This window comes from Labeo rohita, chromosome 13, assembly GCF_022985175.1.
Source record: "Labeo rohita strain BAU-BD-2019 chromosome 13, IGBB_LRoh.1.0, whole genome shotgun sequence".
NCBI lineage: Eukaryota > Metazoa > Chordata > Actinopteri > Cypriniformes > Cyprinidae > Labeo > Labeo rohita.
The window spans coordinates 11,915,142-11,933,309 of record NC_066881.1 but is presented as its reverse complement, the minus strand read 5'-3'; the positions used below and the strand labels follow the sequence as shown (position 1 = coordinate 11,933,309).

Genomic DNA, 18,168 nt, shown 5'->3' with positions numbered 1-18,168 from the left:
ATTTTTTTTTAATAATTCATTTAACAGTAACCACATGAATTACTTAATAAAAATGTCATGTAACATAAATGAAACATTTACAAATTGATAAACATTTCATGCATATTTTTAATTATATAATACAAATTTTTCACAGTATAAACTGGGTCTTTAGAATGAGGCTCCTCCCATAAGGATGATCATATTTGGGGGTCTGTGGCATCTAAAATACTAAAAAAAACCCTGCTCTTTACCTTTAATACTGCAATAGGGCTGATTAAAAGTGCTGCTAAGCCCTTTTCAAAATTATAGGTTTGAAACCGTGCTTTACCTGGTTTTATTAAATACATTAGCTCAGGGTTAATACTAGTGTGGAAAGCCATTGCTCTTTGACAGTTATTTGTCTCTCCCTGTTATTGGAGGTCCATCATAATAAAATAGTTATGGCAAAATAATATGTTTACTTATCTAAATTAGAATGAAGAGTCGGAAACTATAAAGATGCTCTTTTTTTATTGATCATATGTGGGGAGAGAGAGAGTGAGAGAGATGGATATCAGCAGGGGGCAGTAGTGGTACAGTCAGAAACGAAACATTTGCTCTCATGTCCTATTTAGACAGACTTAAAACACATGTACACAAAAGCACGTAAATGAATGTTTTTTTTTCTCACTATTTAACACCCGTTTCTCTTTTCTCCTCAGATCGCTTTCTCTCAACACAGTAACTTCATGGATTTGGTTCAGTTCTTTGTCACGTTCTTCAGGTGAGCAATAAGCAAGGGCATGGATTACTCAAGTCTTCAGTGAACTTCTAAAGCCATAGATGTTCCACATACGCATTTGAATCTAAAGGCTGTACATTTTTTAATAGAACGCATTGGATTTGGGGTGTAATATGGCTCTAAGCTCTAATTCACCTCTGGAAGACCTGCTGTAATATGTTATTGATTCAGGAAGCAGGTGGCGTACACCATATATAGTATTTGGTCACATACACACATTCTTACTACTTCTGCCATGCTTGTTATACTTCATACTGGTTGCCAAACAGCAAAAGGGTGATTAAAATATGATAATCACTCAGATGTGGTCATGCATCATGCCTAAGACTGCATGTACACACACGTAACATACATACACCCAACTGTGGCTGTGGTCAGCCATGGTTCCTCATCATTAGTTATGTCAGCTCAGCCGTGATAAATTACACCAACTCTTTATAGCTTTGGTGTGTGTGTTCGTTTGTGTGTGTGGGTGAGCTATTCCCAAAACCCGTAGCAAATGTATTTCAGCTGTACACGCACCTGCACTTATAAGGTATAAACATGCACCTACACATTTATGATTTCCTCACATACAGCCCTATGAATGAGAGGTGCATTCATGAGCTTTGGCCCCGTTACCATGAGGATGCCAGCACTCCTGATCTTAAGCACACCTGCAGCTGTGAAACTACCTCTAATCTATTAAACATGAACAGCCCCGTGTGTGTGCTTGAGATGTGATCTTGGCATGGCTCGTTGGAACATGGTTGTTTCAGTGTTTTCCATAAAAGCACATCCAAAAATGTTAATGATTGTTCTCTACCTTTTTATTTCTCTTTGTCTTATGTGTGTGTAGCTGTTTCCTGTCCTTGCTTCTGGTGGCAGCAGTCGTATGGAAGATAAAACAGAGCTGTTGGGCATCACGGCGCAGAGAGGTCAGTGCTGTAGCATTTCCCTTGTTACCTGTGGAAGTTCAGTGACTTGCCCTGCCACATGATGCTCGACTCTGCTTTGAACCATCCTGTTAATCTCACATTGGCATCTCCGAATGCTGTCTGTCAGGCTGGACAGATCCATCTCTGTTTGTTGGGTTTTTGGGCTGTTTTTGGGTAACTTTTGGGGTTTTACAGTATATATTTAATCAAAACACAATTGTTTTATTTATATTCAAATAACATTTAGAAATTCCAAATGTTTTGGTTTTTCAGCATTTTTGTGTATTTGAACCCTTTCCAGCAATGACTGTATGATTTTGAGATCCATCTTTTCACTCTGAGGACAACTGAGGGACTCATATGCAACTATTACAGAAGTTTCAAACACTCATTGATGCTCCAGAAGGAAAAATGATGCATTAAGAGCTGGGGATGTAAACTTTTGAACAGAATGAAGATGTGTACATTTTTCTTATGCCTAAATATCATATTTTTTTCAGTTTTTTTAGTACTGCCTTTTAGAAGCTAGAGAAGATACTTGCATGTTTCCCAGAAATCAAAATCAGTTAAGTTTACCCTAATCTTCAAATTCCAAAAGTTTTCACACCTCAGCTCTTAATGCATGGTTTTTCCTTCTGGAGCATCAGTGAGCGTTTGAACCTTCTGCAATAGTTACATATGAGTCACTCAGTTGTCCTCAGTGTGAAAAGATGTTTCTCAAAATCATACAGTCACTGTTGGAAAAGGATTGAAATACACAAAAATACTGAAAAACCAAAGAATGTGTTGGGACCTGAAGGATTTTTCTGAAGAACAGCAGGCAGTTTAACTGTTCAGGACAAACAAGGGACTTATGAGCAACTACCACTAAGCAAAAAAAAAAAAAAACATTCAGGTAACAGGGTCAGGTGAACAGGGTCATTTTTATAACTAAAATAACTGTTATTTTCTCTTGTGGACTATATGTAAATGTATTTTATGTGAAATGTCTTATTCAGGTCAGCACTAAATAAAAAGTAACATTTTGTATGATGCCTCTTATTTTTGGGTAAAATAATTAACATTTTTGCAGATTCTCAAGGTGTATGTAAACTTTTGACCTCAACTGTAAATAAGGAGCAACAAATTAATACTGACACAAAATACGTGAGAAATTACATTTATTTATTCAGAATTTTTGTTATGCACACAGATGTGCTTTGTAAAGCCACTAAAAGTAATTTATCTGAATATCATCAAATATATCTAAGCATTGGAATTGTTTAGGTTTAACACTAGCTTATTGATGCACTTCAGTAAATCTGCTTTTCTATTTCAACCGTAAATTCTTAGTTTGGACATACGGTTACTTTTATACTAAGTTTAATGGCGCCATGCAAAAATATTTAATAGTGTGTATAAGTTGTCCAATTATTTGGTCTTTCTGGTATCATTTTTTTATGCCTCATTTCTAAAAACGTATGCCTGTTGTCTAATATAAACAAATGTTTTATAATCACTTCAAATTCCTGGTTAGATTATAGACAATACTACAGAATAGTACAGAAAATACTAATTCTGTGAACAAGAAACCGATTTTAGCCGCAGCTTCAGCAGCTATTTATAGTGTAGGGGGCGGGACGCTTTGGATTTTAGAGAGCATTTGATTGGACAAAGTTTGATGAGAAGCTGAAGTGCAAAGTGAAGTCATCAAAATCGGCAATCCATATCGGTGGAAGTTAGAGACTGTAAGTTTTGAATGCTTATATCTTGTAAATGCGAATTTACAAATAGCTAATAAATAACCTTAAGGCTAACATATTCATGCTATATCCAAAAAACTTCTTGATTTCATGGGGACTTTAAAGTGCTGTTAATGTACTTTTAGCAGTTTGTTGATTTGTTGATCTCCAGTTAATTAATTGATGTATTACATGGTGGTCAGATTTGTTAATAAAAAGAAAAATTGATGGAACATGAACCTTGAATTGCGGCCCCCACAGAGGCTGAAGAGGTTTGGTTTTGAAAGGTTTCAAGAGGCCATTTTAAACCACACAGGGGTGTTTATAAGGGCTAATGTGAGTGTCCTTTAAAGGACCCTCTTCACCATCTGGCTTAGTGAAGAGCTCTTATCCAATAAAAAGTGGTAATACTTTTTCCTCTCATTCACGCAACAATCAAAAACGCGTTCATATGCGTAGATGCATATATCACTTCCTATCCCAGTCTTGAACGTTAAAGTTTTAACTTCAAGCATGACTTTTACAAATGTTCTAAATGACAACCACACAGAAAGGGCTAATTTGGGGCTGGCATAATCTAACAAACACACCAAAGTGGTCTTTTTTTCTGCTATGCTTGCACATTATGAAGCATTGTGGTAGAATAATAAAAAGAAAAATCTTGTTCTTAACAAGTTCCTTATTGGCCTGAGGTGACCTAGTGGTTAAGGATCAGACCTCCTGAGCTTGAGTATGCATGTTTCTTATTTTGTTTTTTGTTTTTATTCTATTTAATTATTTTTTTTTATTTTATATAATTTATTTTTTACATAATTTATGTAAATGTTTTTTGTATATGTTGCATAGTCTGAAATAGGATTTTATGTATCAGTTTATATAGAATATAAAAATAAGATATTTTAATTGATTTATTTCAAAATTGGGAATTATTTTAAAAGTGACTGCTTATTTTCCCTATTTTCACATTTAAAGGAGAACTCCACTTTCAGGACAAGATGTTCATGTCTTTCTGTGTTCAGTCGTGAAAAAATTATGTTTTTTGAGGAAAGCATTTCAGGATTTTTCTCTATTATATGGTGCCCCGATTTTGAACTTCCAAAATGTAGTTTAAATGCAGCTTCAAAGGGCTCTAAATGATCCCAGCCGAGGAAGAAGGGTCTTATCTAGCGAAACGATTTGTATTTTTTTTCCGGAAAATAAAAATTTGTATACTTTAAGCATAAAAGCTTGTGTAGCACTAGCTCTGGGATGTACGTCCATGACGCTATGTACTATCGAAGCACGCCGAAAGTGTGAAAGCGTGAGCAAAGACTAAGGAAGTGCAAGTAAGTCAAACACTGTTTACAAACAAAAAGGTACAACGATGTCGGACGATTCTGAAGTTGTTGGAGAAAATGAGAGGCAGTTTTTTGCCATACTCTTCCTTTTTGAGCCAGAGTACACAGACAGTGAACTTGGACGTGATTTGTAGTGTCGTGGACGCGTATCCCAGAGCTAGCGCTACACAAGCTTTTGTGCTTAAAAAGTATACAAATTCTTATTTTTCGAAAAAATGACAGATCGTTTCGCTAAATAAGACCCTTCTTCCTCAGCTGGGATCGTTTAGAGCTCTTTGAAGCTACATTTAAACTACATTTTGGAAGTTCAAAATCGGGGCACCAATGAAGTCCATTATATCGACAAAAATCCTGAAATGATCCAGAAAAAAGAAAAATCCAGAAAGACATGAACATCTTGGATAACAAGGGGGTGAGTAAATTATTTGTAAATTGTTCTGGAAGTGGAGTTCTCCTTTAAAGTACATTTTCTGTTATTTAACACTCATTAAATGTTAATCTTTAAAAATCAAATGTTACTTTAAAAATCAACAAATAATAACACTAATAGTAAGTGTATAATTCATTTAGACGATTAAAGAATATAGAATTTTGAAAATATAATTTTGAGATTTGCTATTTAATGGCTTATCTGTATTAAAACAAATTTTAATGTTGTTGCCTAACCCTGTTTTTAGTTTCTGTTTATTGTTAGTTTATACTTTCTTTCACAGAACCATACTTCACTGAAAGATACGCATGACAATCACAGCTTCTGCCTAATCGCGATTACGATTTCATTTCGGTTTATCGTGCAGCCCTACTTTTAAGTATTAGTAATGTAATACTTTACGTAAGATTTTAAATTATATCAAATATGATTGAGAGTGATAAAGCTGCATATATGTATATGTCCTGTCTTTGAACACCGTCCCGTTTGAAGATTTGAAAAACCCTTGGAGGGTCGCTCAGATGTCGAAACTATAATTGCAAATCAGAAATGACCTTTTCTCAAAGTGCTCTACACGGTGTGTGTGTGTGTGTGTGTGTGTGTGTGTGTGTGCAAGTAATTACACAGAATTCCTCCGGAGGTGCTCTGAAAGAGTTTCCAGGTAAATCTTCCAGTGATAAATATCACAAGCCTTGCAGGCAGAGAACGTATTGTGACCCAAAAATCAAAGATGCGGGTTATCAGTTTTTCAGGGACTATCCTCTGTAATTGTTAGATATGCAAATGAGGGCCACTTAGCCGAGATGAGCTGATGCTAACAGACTGCTGATTATTTTCTTTAATCTTGCGAATGTGCGTCATTCAAAGAATATTACAAAAGCGTCCCTGTGAAATTTCTATTTAGCCCCATTTAAAAAAGACTGCATGGTCCTATGTGTTGAGTGGTGAATCCTGGATTTGTTACAAATTTACTGTTGCATTGGAGAATATTTTTGATTTATCTGTTTGTGTGCGTAGAGAATGTTAAAAATCTGCCTTTGTTGTTAGTTAATGTGCATTTATGATGCAATTCAAATAACTTTACTCTCTTTCTAACATTGAACACACCATTTTTCTCTCGCACATAGGTAACAAGATTTAAGATTTGTGATGAGCATGAGCTCCTCTTCAGTCATCGTCACTGGTTCTCTCACACACACACACACACACACACACTAGCTCTCGCACCTTTATTGATGAGGCTGTGAATTAAACTGACAGAGAGTGGCTTGTGAATTAGCCGTAGTGGGAATAGCTGTCGATATTCTCTGTCCATGTGTGTGTGCTATAATGAGGTGGCCTGATAGCTGGTGTCTCGTGTTTGTGTGTGTCCCTTTTACACTGAGAACAAATACTTGTCACCGACTCTAAGGTTATTTTTAATAGCTATATATAGTTTTGTTAGTCATTTTGGTTGTTTTAAGGGTTCATGACAAATCAATTCTTTGGTCTTATTATCTGACTTATGAAAACCTGCTGTAATATCACAACACTTCTCCCACTACGCTTGGATTAAAAACCAGAAACACTTGACGTGTACATGTAAACAAAGCATGTAAGGTTAGATGCTATTATTCCCAAACACCAGAAGATCTGATGCAAAGAGTAAAACCTTGTGCTGTTCCTGTTTGTGTGTAGCACTTCCTGCTCTGCATATTCTTCTAAAAAGAGCTAGAGAAACAAGCAGCTGATATTTAATTTTAGCAAGGTCCCTGATCATTTCGGTGCGATCTTAACATTTCCGTGCAAATTGTTTTGTGAACCTGTCACAACGAAGCGTAGACTTTTCAAACAGTCTGTTATTGAAGCATGCTGCAATTAAAAAGTATATTGTAGTCAGAATGAAAACCACAGTTCAAGTGAGTTCAGTAAAGTTTCTCATGTCTTGTGGGAGGAGGGTGTTTACAAAGTCATAGAAGATATTAAAGGGATAGTTTACCAACAACTAAAAATTCTGTCTTTAATTACTCACCCTCATGTCTTTCCAAACCAATAAGATCTTCGTTCATCTTCCGAGCACGAATTAAGATATTTTTGATGAAATCCGAACGCTTTCTAGCTTGCATAGACAGCAACGGAACTGACACGTTCAAGGCCCAGAAAGGTAGTATGGACATCGTTAAAATAGACTGTGACAACAGTGGTTCAGTTCAGCTATAATATTATGAAGCTATGAGTATACTTTTTACAAGAATCATTTTTGTTTTCTTTGCGCACAAAAAGTGCGCTTGTAGCTTCATAACATTGTGGTTGAACCAATTATGTCAGATGGACTATTTTAACAGTGTCCTTAGTACCATTCTTGACTTTGAATGTGGTAGTTGCATTGCTGTCTATGCTCTCGGTTTTCATCAAAAATACATTCATTTGTGTTCCAAAGATGAACAAAGGTCTTACAGGTTTGGAACGACATGAGGGTGAACAATTCAGAATGTTCATTTTTGTGTGAACTATCCATATAACCATATAAGTGGGCCTATAGGGAAAAATGTAATGAAATCTATGATTTGACCTTTAACAGTTTTCAGGTAGTTTGTCTTTATTAGCTTGAACAGTTTCTCATAAGAGAGATTTGGGAGAAGTCAGAGTTTTGGCATGGAAAGGCTTGGTGATCATCCCCTCCTGTTTGTCCTGGAGACAAATGTCATTCATGGATGGCATGTGATGGTTAATGGTCCTCTTTGTGGTCGTAATGATGATCTGCAGCTGGTCTTTGTAGTGGCAGATGCAGCCAGAATGAGAAAGTAATTGATGTTGGCAGAATTAATTTTCATCGGTATTCTTTCAGAATACTTATAAGAATTATTTCTGTCAACATCGATTATTCTCTCATTGTAATTTTGATCAGAATTCTTTTGGAATGTGTGGGTTTTTTGGACAGTGTTTTGAAAGAAGTCAAATCCTTGACCATCTGTGGCCGATCAAGACTTTAGCTGAGAAGTTTTTGAGATTCTGGCAAAATATTTCTTGCTTTTTCAGCAGAGGAACAGTACACAAAGACACAAAAAATAGTCAAAATAGTGAAAATCGTAGGACAGTTGGTAAATGTTGTGTTCCACTGTTGCAGGAGAGACCAGGTTGGGTCCAAGTGGCCCTTCTGATGTCTTATTTCTTGAAAAAGCCTTGTTGACTTTGTGTTCTTTTATGTTGAGGAAGCCATCCTGACCCTCGCAGTGAAAAGGTTTGAACAGGAACTCTACTTCCAGCATGAAAACTGCTTGTTTGGCAGCAGGGGGTCTCTGGCGCTTGGAAAGATGTCTTTATCTTTTTCATAATGTATGGCAGGGCCTTGCAAACAGCGCAGTGGCTTAGTTTCTCTGTGCTGTCCTGTATAAAGCCTCGTCTGCTTTCCCAAGACCACTCTCCTCTGCAAAGCCGATGTCCTTTGGGTGTTCTCTGTAGTTTTATTTAGCTGTGGTTTGAGTTGGGATGCACTTTTCTCACCAGCGCAAGATTGAACTGTCATTGCAGTCAATTCTGTGGAGTTGAAACACTTCTCAGACTGTTCACCTCTGCACTAGTGTTTTATTTGTCTTGACACATTTCACGTTTCGCCTGTGTGAGATGATTAAGAGGAGCATTACATGATCAGAGCTCCTCTGGGGCAAACAGGCCCTATCGTACTCAAACAGTCATCCTGTATTTTGTTCCGTCTCTTCTTGAGAACATGAACAAAATGAATATGACTATCTGTTTATAATTAGGGACTTTGTGACTCAGGGTTGTACGATTAAATATCCCATGATTACGGCAGACCGTATTAAAAATGATAACCTGCTAATTCAGATTATTCACAGAGAGGGATTATTCTGGGGGGTTTATTTTTATTTTTTGTCTGTGTGTTTTTTTTGTTTGTCTGTTTTCAGTTTAATTTCTAATGATGCAATTTTTTTAATTAATATTTTTAGTTTTTATTCATTCTCAGAATTGTTTTTTACTTTTCTCTTAAAAGATTTGTTCACTCCTAAATTAAAATTTCCTAATAATTTATTCATCAAGTTAATTTAGATGTTCATGTCTTTCTTTCTACAGTCAAAAAGAAATTAAGGTTTTTGAAGGGTTTTTTTTTTTTTCCTCTCCATGTATTGCACTTCAATGGGGATCAATGGGTTGATGGTCTAAATTGCAGTTTCAGTGCAGCTTCAAAAGGCTCTACACAATCCCAGATGAGGAATAAGGGTCTAGCAAAACCATTGCTGGTACCCAACGGTACCTTTTTTCAGTACTTTACTCCGTGTAATAACAAAAACATTGATTTCAGTGAAAAAATAAGTCCAGAACTCTCAATTTCAACATTTTGAACAGTGGGGCCGTACAATCAATTTTTTTTTTTTTTTTTAAGATATTCTTGTGTTTTAATTAAACATTTATTTATTTTTAATCAAATAAAAAATTAAACCCTATTATTTTATTTTTTTGGCAAACAGGGCTTTACTGTTAAAAGTAATACATGAACGATGAAAGAAAAATTGTGTGAATATTCCTTTATTTTTTTTTTTTATAATAATTATATTATTTTTTATTTACAATTAAGTGATTAATCTGGTTTTATTTACATTTGACAGAAAATGGAATGTATAAAGACATACAAAATACTGCACAAATATAATACAAAAGTAAAATATTTCTGTTACATGTTAAACCATACTTTTATTTTGACAGGTTGTCGTGAAGTTTCTGTGTGTAGGTAGATTTTGCTAGTTTTCTCAAATGAAATGGTAAAATTATCATGAAGTGACTCTTACAGCAGCTCTGGAGTAGGGTGACCAGAAGTGCCACTTCCCAGGGACATGTTCAGCATAGAATTAACCAGGTGCTGGTTGTTTGCGCTGCACCGATCGATCATTGCATGACAGCAAAGTACCGCGAGAATGATTCGAAAGCATGGAGTGTCTGCTCTGCTCTCTATAGCTTTCGCGGTACTTTGTTGCACGATAATCAATCGGCGCAGCACAAACAAGCAACACTAGGTTATTTTAGGTAATTTAGAAATAATGTGCTGAATGTGCCCTCGGAAAGTGGCACGTCTGGTCACCCTACTCTGGAGATTAAGTTCACGTGTTCATGTCATCATATGGGCTTGTTAAGTGATGATGTAATGCGTCCATTGGACGCACCAACGAACGCTGTTTCCGGGTCCAAACCCCAACTCATTTCACTTGAGAATACTATTTCAGCAACTGTTTATTCATATTAAACATTTAAGCTAAACGTTTCCAAGTTTACGGTGTACACTACAGTCTCTGTGCTCACAGTGTCTCAAACACCAATAATTTTTATATTTATTTATATTTATATTTTCATTGTATGGCTACCTGGGATTTCAGTATGGCGTTAAAGAGTAGGTTTATAATTTTTTGGTAGCATTATATCACATTGTGAGTGTATAATTCATACCGCTTGTTGTTTTCTCATGTCAATTTGATAGCGTTTGGATCTGGAAGTCACGGAAGAGGTGACGCTTGACGTCAGACTTAACAAGCGAATAGTGACACACAGAGCCCGAAAATCGCGCTTCAGTATTTTTGTAGTAAACAAAACCACGTCTCCGCCATTCATACAGACAGATGCAAGCGGAGCATGCAGGATTCATATTTTAACCATGTTTTTGCATTTTAATATTCACAGTGACATACCTACTTTTGATTTATTCATCCAAAAATTGACAAATTAATGGACGAGTAAATTCTGTTTTTATGAATGGACTCCGCGATCCCATCCTCGTTTTGGTGGCACCCAAATGCATTCTCAGGTACCGAAATTTGGCACCGATTGATTTAATCTAAATTGGTGCTTGGTAGTACCGACGCAATTTAGTCGGTACCCTTAAAAGTACGGAGTTCAGGAACCCAATCCTAGTCACGTGTGACCTTTCCAATGCAACTGCGTAATGCGGGAAGTAGTTGCATTTGTGGTAAAAGTATACAATTGTTTATTTTTATTTTTTAGACGATGACCAGTTTCAATAGGAATCCATAAACTTGGGAATTTTATGAAGGTCACATATTTTCCTATGTTCTACAGTCTGAAAAAGTCTAATGATGTGTTTAATTGACTGAAAATATAGATTTTGTGGTGCACATTTATAGTTTCGGAGACATTTTAGGTTTTTTACAAGCTCAGATTCTTGCTTACCTTTTTCAGTGCTGTTTTTCGTCTTGGTAATAGTTTTAGTTGGCGATAATAACCTCGCAGAGGAGGAGCTGGAGTGATTAGGATAGTGATTGCTATGAAAAGAGCTTGCACTCTTTCAGTTCTATTTGCCGTATTTTCACTCAGTCAGCACAGAGTCAGTCTCCACCTCTCCCTCAATCTCCCTCTCTCCAGCTTTCATTCATTTACAGTCTCTCTCCTTTCTCTCTTCACTCTGTATTCCTTCGGAGGATTGAGTGTAAACGCTTGCATCAGCCTCCCCCCTTCTGTTTGATGAAGGGATGCGGGTGTAGAGGAACTCACCCAGGCTGGATGTGTTTGTGTGTTTGGACTGTTGGAGTAGCCAAGTTCGTAAAGCTCTTAGCACCTCTTGATTGGAGGTCAGATTTCCTCTGCAGTAATACAGTCTTTGCTTTTCTCAGAGAGTTGTGTAGTTGAGTAAAAAATAGACATTTGTGTTACACACACACATTCTCCCACCCACCATGTGTAATAGATGACTCGACACTAAAAACACTGATTTCAGCATATGGTCAGAACGAACTATTCTTAACAATCTGTTACAGTAGAGAATTGGATACCTAGAAATGGTGCTGCACTGGCATCAAAATATTTCTCTGTAATGGATCCAGTCTTTACTGATCCCTGTGCCACAGTGAAGGCAACGGGTTATTACAGCAGAACAGTTCAGTAAATACCAGCGGGACTCATTGGCACAAGCTTTCCTTATCCACTCATAGCCATCAAGAACCGGCTGCAGCTTCAGACTGATTTAAGATGACAAGCTACGTGGGCATGCCTGCCTCCTTCAGTGCGCCGACCCACATCCGTTGCACAGAAATGCCATGGTTAACGAGAACATTCTAGTCATTACGGTTCATACGAGGCTTTCCCATATTCCCTTATCTTATCGCTCCAATATCCCTCAGAGCATGAATTCGTTTTGCTTTGATGCAACAAATGAGCATGGGTTTATCTTGCCAGACTTTATAGAACTGTTGACTTGTTTCAAAAATAGTAAATACTAACCAGTGGTGTGCAGCAAATCCCCCCCTCCCGCAATAGCACGAATCGGAGACAGACAATGATTGTGAGGTTATTTTGGGCCATTTTGCCACCTTTTGTCACATTTCATGCTGTGATACATTCATCTTTCTAGATGTTGAAGTTCAAATTCAGTCATTTGAATAGAAATCTGCACAATTATTAGGGCCCTACTTTTTCCATTTTCAATTTTCTGGATTCCATTTTTTTTTTTTCTCCATTTTAATTTTTCTAGCTTTTTTTTTTTTTAAATGGTAAATAAAAAGATATTGATATTGTGTTGTGTTATGTATTTACCTTTTTCTGGTAAATAATTTTACTGGTAAATATTCCTTAAATAATGTATTAATAATATTTTAGTAGTAGTAGTAGTAGTAGTACTATCATTACATTAAGTAATATATTTCTGTTACAGTTTCTTCAAGTTAAAACAAGCTTTTATTTTGATGGGTTGTTGTGACTTAAAGGACCACTCCACTTTTTTTTCATTTTCCAAATCCCCTAGAGTTAAACAGTGTTTTACCATTTTTGAATCCATTCAGCCGATCTCTGGGTCTGGCAGTAGCACTTTTAGCATAGCTTAGCATAGATCATTGAATCTGATTAGACCGTTAGTATCTCGCTCAAAAATTACCAAAGAGTTTCGATATTTTTCCTATCTAAAACTTGACTCTTTTGTAGTTACACTGTGTACAAAGATGGACGAAAAATGAAAAGTTGCGATTTTTCTAGGTCAATATGGTTAGGAACTATACTCTCATTTCGGCGTAATAATCAAGGAGCTTTGCTGCCGTACCGTGGGTGCAGCAGGCACAATGATATTACACAGCCGTCAACTCTGCCGGCTGTAACTCTGCATCTACACAAACTTAGTGCCGGTCATCTTCAGGTGCTGCATAATATCATTGCGCCTGCTGCACCCATGGTTCCCCACATTTTCTGCATTTCGAAAATCATAGGGCCCTAAATTAGGCAGATCTGCACAATTGCAGTGCAGATTTCACTCGTGTTCATGTTAGTCGCACATATTTGCAGAAAGCTGCTTGATTTAGGCCTTTTTTGTTGAACATTTTTCACCAAAATGTTACTAATGGGACTGCATCTTAAATCCACAGTGGGATTGCATTTAAAAATTTAACTTTTGAACCAAATGAAAGCATGCAAGCAATATGGTGTACTTGCTTTGTTAACAGTTTGAATTGTAACATCTGAGTATTCGATGGCACTTCCTTATGCACTAACCTGCAAAAAATTCCTGCATACTCATTGCCCTTGATGGCTTTCTTGTGTTCAATTTTGGAAATGAAATGCTCACATATTCTCACATTGTCATTGTGATTCGACATTCAGTGGAGATCTTCATTTCGAAAGCAAGATGTGTTTTTAAATTGTCATTTAAGACAGCGAAAAGTGAATTGCTAGTGGACGTATTCAGCTGTCAGGGCCATGCATACAAATACCAGGCTTCACATGGTCACGGAAAGCCTGGAATGTCCGAGAATTTTAAATTAGTGATTTCCAGAGCTGGAAAAGACAAAGAAATTCATTGAAAGAAGTAATGCAGAGGTCATGGAAATCTTTAGTGATTTTATATATATCCAGTAATTAGTCTAGGAGAGTCATTGGATTGGTCAGAATGTACAAAAACCCTGAAATGGCAACAGACAGACAGATTTTCGGATGGCTTTTCTGTACAAAATGAGAACGCATCTATTTTCTAGCTGTGAATCTCCAAATCACATGTACACGCTTTGGTATTTACATCCATATTGAAAATGTGTTTGTCAAGTGCAGTGGTTTAGATCAAGCCTGCCTTAAAAAGTCTGTTGTAAATTATTGAAAAGCCAAATTCAGATAACGTGTGCCTGAATGGTTTTGCATATGAGTTGTGGCTAAGCACATGTCTTTTTGCACTCTGTGCATTCTCTCTTTCTGTCTGCTGCAAGCCAGTGATATTAATTCCACTAATCTGTAGTCTCAGGGGCTTGTGGGAATAATTAGGCAGTTGGATTACGGCTCATTTGGGGGATTATATTCTTGCATTAATCTCTCACAGTGGCCCAGGTTTATCTCTGGTTGGTTAGGTGGCTCCCTACTATTCTCTGTCATGTTCCTCCCACTTGTAGCCTTTCTCTTTTGGAATTTCTCACCCTGTTGCTGAGACAATTAGATGTATCAGACATACAGCATTGTTGTTTTCCAGGCAGTCTCACAGGCCAATTCTTTTTTTTCTCTCCCTCTCTTGACAATCAACCATCGATCTATGGCTTTGTTCACAGTGCTTCCAATTCAATATTTAGGACTGTCCGTCCCCACTGTCATTTTACAAGTGATGAAATGAGATCCGTTTGTTCAGTGTGGTGAGTATCCGTTATATCTGCACGGGTTGCCATATTAATGACTTTAGCGTCTGCATGATGCCAAAAGACATGAGAAGAGCTGTCGTTTCATCAGAGGGTAGAAAACTTCTTTATTTCACCGCAGTGCTGAACTCATGAGGCGCATCAGACATCATAAGCATCAGAGTTTTTTCAAACCGCATATGGATGTGATTTAGATTTGGGCTGCAGCTAACAATTATTTTGAAAATGATTTAATCTGTCATTTATGTCTTTAATCAGATTTCAAAAAGTCAAATTTTATTTTCCGTATTTTGTTTTTTAAAAAAAAGTTATTGCAGTCTGCACTATATGCATACTGAGGAATGTAGACTGCACTGTACATTGTGCAAAGAGGGTAAAATATAAACACTACGTTCACCATAATAAGTAAAACAAAATCAGCCACCATAATTCAGATGCGTTTTGTTTGTAGAAATGCGTTATTCACTAAACCAGTTGTAAGTATTACAGGTATATTTGTAGCAATAGCCAACAATACAATTACAGATTATTTGGGTATTAAGTAAAGATCATGTTCCATGAAGATATTTTGTAAATTTTCTAACGTAAATATATCAAAACTTTTGATTAGTAATATGCATTCCTAAGAACTTAATTTGGACAACTTTAAAGGCGATTCCGGATTTTCAAAAAGTTGTATCTCGGCCAAATTTTGTCATACGTCAGTGGAGAGCTTATTTGTTTAGCTTTCAGGTGATGTATAAATCTCATTTTTACTAAATTGACTCTTATGACTGGTTTTGTGGTCCAGGGTCACAAATAGATTTGAGTCAGATACAGCAAAAAAAAAGATTTTTGCCTCCTGCCCGTAAATGAGTGGTTTTTGGGAATTTTGGGACGCCATGAACCACGAGACAATTCATGGCTAGACTGCTGAAAAACAGTTGGGCTTAGTTAGTCTAGCTGGTTTTCCAGTGCTTGACCAGCTGACAATTGACCAAAATCTCTCTAAAGCCACCAATCCAGACCAGCTGGGAGAATTGCAGTGGGGATTGATATCAGAGTGTCCTTGTGTTTCAGCACACAGGCTGTCTCAGATCAGTATTCAGCATGGCTACACCTTACCATCTGATTCAGCACTGCTTCTCTCCTGAAGGTTGATTGAAAGATCTCTCTCTTTTCTCCACTCTCCACATCCATCTTTACCCCTCTGCTCTGTCTCTTTGGATATGCCTTATATTCCTGACGGTAGTTTAAAGCACACATCAGTAAATATGCACTTTGATGTGCTGCAATGGGACCGTGTGTGACAGTTGCTGTGCTCCTTGGAGCGCTTGCGCTCTCTCTCTTTCTCTTTCTCTTTCTCTTTCTCTTTCTCTTTCTCTTTCTCTTTCACTCTCTGTCTTTATAAGATTTTCTGTTGTGTATTGGCTGAGCATTCAAACATGGACGGACAGATATACAACAAACAACACAAACACCCCGATTAAATGACTTGTGGTTCCTGCAGAGAGGGATGGCAGTCAGACGGTGGGGATTTCTAATTGAGTGGTTTGGTGTGAAGAAGCTTGTTTTGCTCTTATCGCTCTCTCTATCTGTCTTTCTCGGTCTCTCTCTCACACACATACTGATTCAGATTACCATCTTCATCATTATAAACATCAGAGACCAAGAGACAATCCCGTGGGGACATTTGAGACGTTCAAAAACTTCAAAATGTTTAATGTAGAGACTTTAGACAGTGAAAATGTAGTTTTAAAAGCTTTTTCAGTAAAAAGTTTTCTACACTAAAAAAATGTTTTATTTTTACTAAATGAGCATAAGAAAGAATGGTGTTTAAAACCGTATTTACAATTTTTAGATGGGTGGGTAGGTAGATAGGTAGGTAGATGGGCAGATTAACTTTTTTATATATATATTTTTCATTTTAATATTTTTTTTTTTTCTGGTTAGCTTTAATTTTTTATTTATGTATTTATTTATTTATTTATTTATTTAAATGTATTTTGGTTTAGTTAGTTGCCAAGGAAGCATTAATTTTCTTTTAAACATTTGACGTTTACATTGTTTTACTTTACTTACAATTTATTGTCCCCCTTGAGAAGCAATTTGTTCTCTTTCATCATCTCATGTTCGAGATCCACCTATGGGATAGGGCATCCATGCATGACCTTTGCAGAAGCATCCAATTGCACCAAGTCTGGCTTGACAGACAGGAGCACATGCCCAATGGCAGGTAAGGGACTACCCCTTAACCAAGCACATAAAGCCCCTGCTCATGCTACCTTTCTTTAGGTGACATTTGCTTTTCGTGATCTCTGCACTTTAACATCTCGGCTGGGTTAACGCTGCTTACTTTGCTTATCTTCAGGAGGACATATCATCAGATCAGCCTCCGCCAGATATGAGGGTCTTTTATTCAGCCTAGGTTAGTTATGTCTCGCATCCTGAGCCACCCACAGTCTCTTTTGTCTTCAGCCTGCCCACCTTTTTTCATTATCTCACTTGCCCCCCTTTCCATGGCTGCCCACCACGGTTTTTACTCAGTTTTTCCACGGGTATGTCACTCTCTAAAACTGCTGCTTCTCCTGGGGACAGCTTATCTTTGGCCTGACCAGCAGCATGTGGCGTGCTGATCGCCGCTAAGGACCCTTACGCATTCTGCATGGTCTGCTTGGGCCTCAAAGAGGAAGAGGCTTTTAAGAACCCAGAGAATTCCTCTGCCTTTCTGACTCAGATTGGGGACACGGTGGTGGCAACATGCTACCAAGGGACTGGGCACAACGTCTCTTGACTGGGCTGACCAGCCCAAACCTGCATTTCCTGAAGAGGATATCTTCGTAGGCAACCTCCCATTTGCCAACAAACCAGCCAGTTCTGGCAACGATGATGACACAGGCCTTCTTGGGGTCTGGGAGGATGAACAGGCCATCCCGCCCTCTGGCGTTCCCCAGGCTAACACTCCTGCAGCCTCCAACCATGGACGTGTGTAAATGAGTGGCCGCTCACCTCAACATTGACAGGTGACTGTTGGGACCCCCTCCTGGCCCGAGGAAAGTCTTCCCCGTCCTCCCAGTGTGCACGAAGCACATGAAACATTTACTGGGGCAACCTGCTCAACCTTAAACATGGTCTTGTGGACCTCAAGGTAAAGGATATGGCAGCTCTCAGCATAGGTGACCCTCCCACTATTGAGCCATCTATCGCTGGTACCTTAGTCCCATCCAGGGCAGGCTGCTCACCCCAATCTCTCCTATCCCCTGAAGCCAATCTTGCCTGATCAAAATGGACTGTTTTTCTCACTCTTTTTCTGCCTCTGCCCCATGCCTCCCTCCTCTACGCTTACCATGCAGAGCTTTTGGACAACTTATGACAGCAGCTGGATAAGGGATCGCCTTCAAGGTTAACGACCTTGTCCTCCG

The 18,168-nt window shown here is 37.8% G+C and overlaps 1 protein-coding gene across 1 annotated transcript in view; it reads left to right on the top strand.

Annotated features, from left to right (window-relative positions):
* atrn (attractin) overlaps positions 1-18,168 on the top strand; it is a 90,036-nt gene that overhangs the window by 57,450 nt on the left and 14,418 nt on the right. Inside the window, exons 25-26 of the mRNA XM_051125544.1 lie at positions 684-745; positions 1,602-1,680. Of these exons, the coding sequence (XP_050981501.1) occupies positions 684-745; positions 1,602-1,680 (141 nt within the window). The remainder of the gene's footprint in view (positions 1-683; positions 746-1,601; positions 1,681-18,168) is intronic.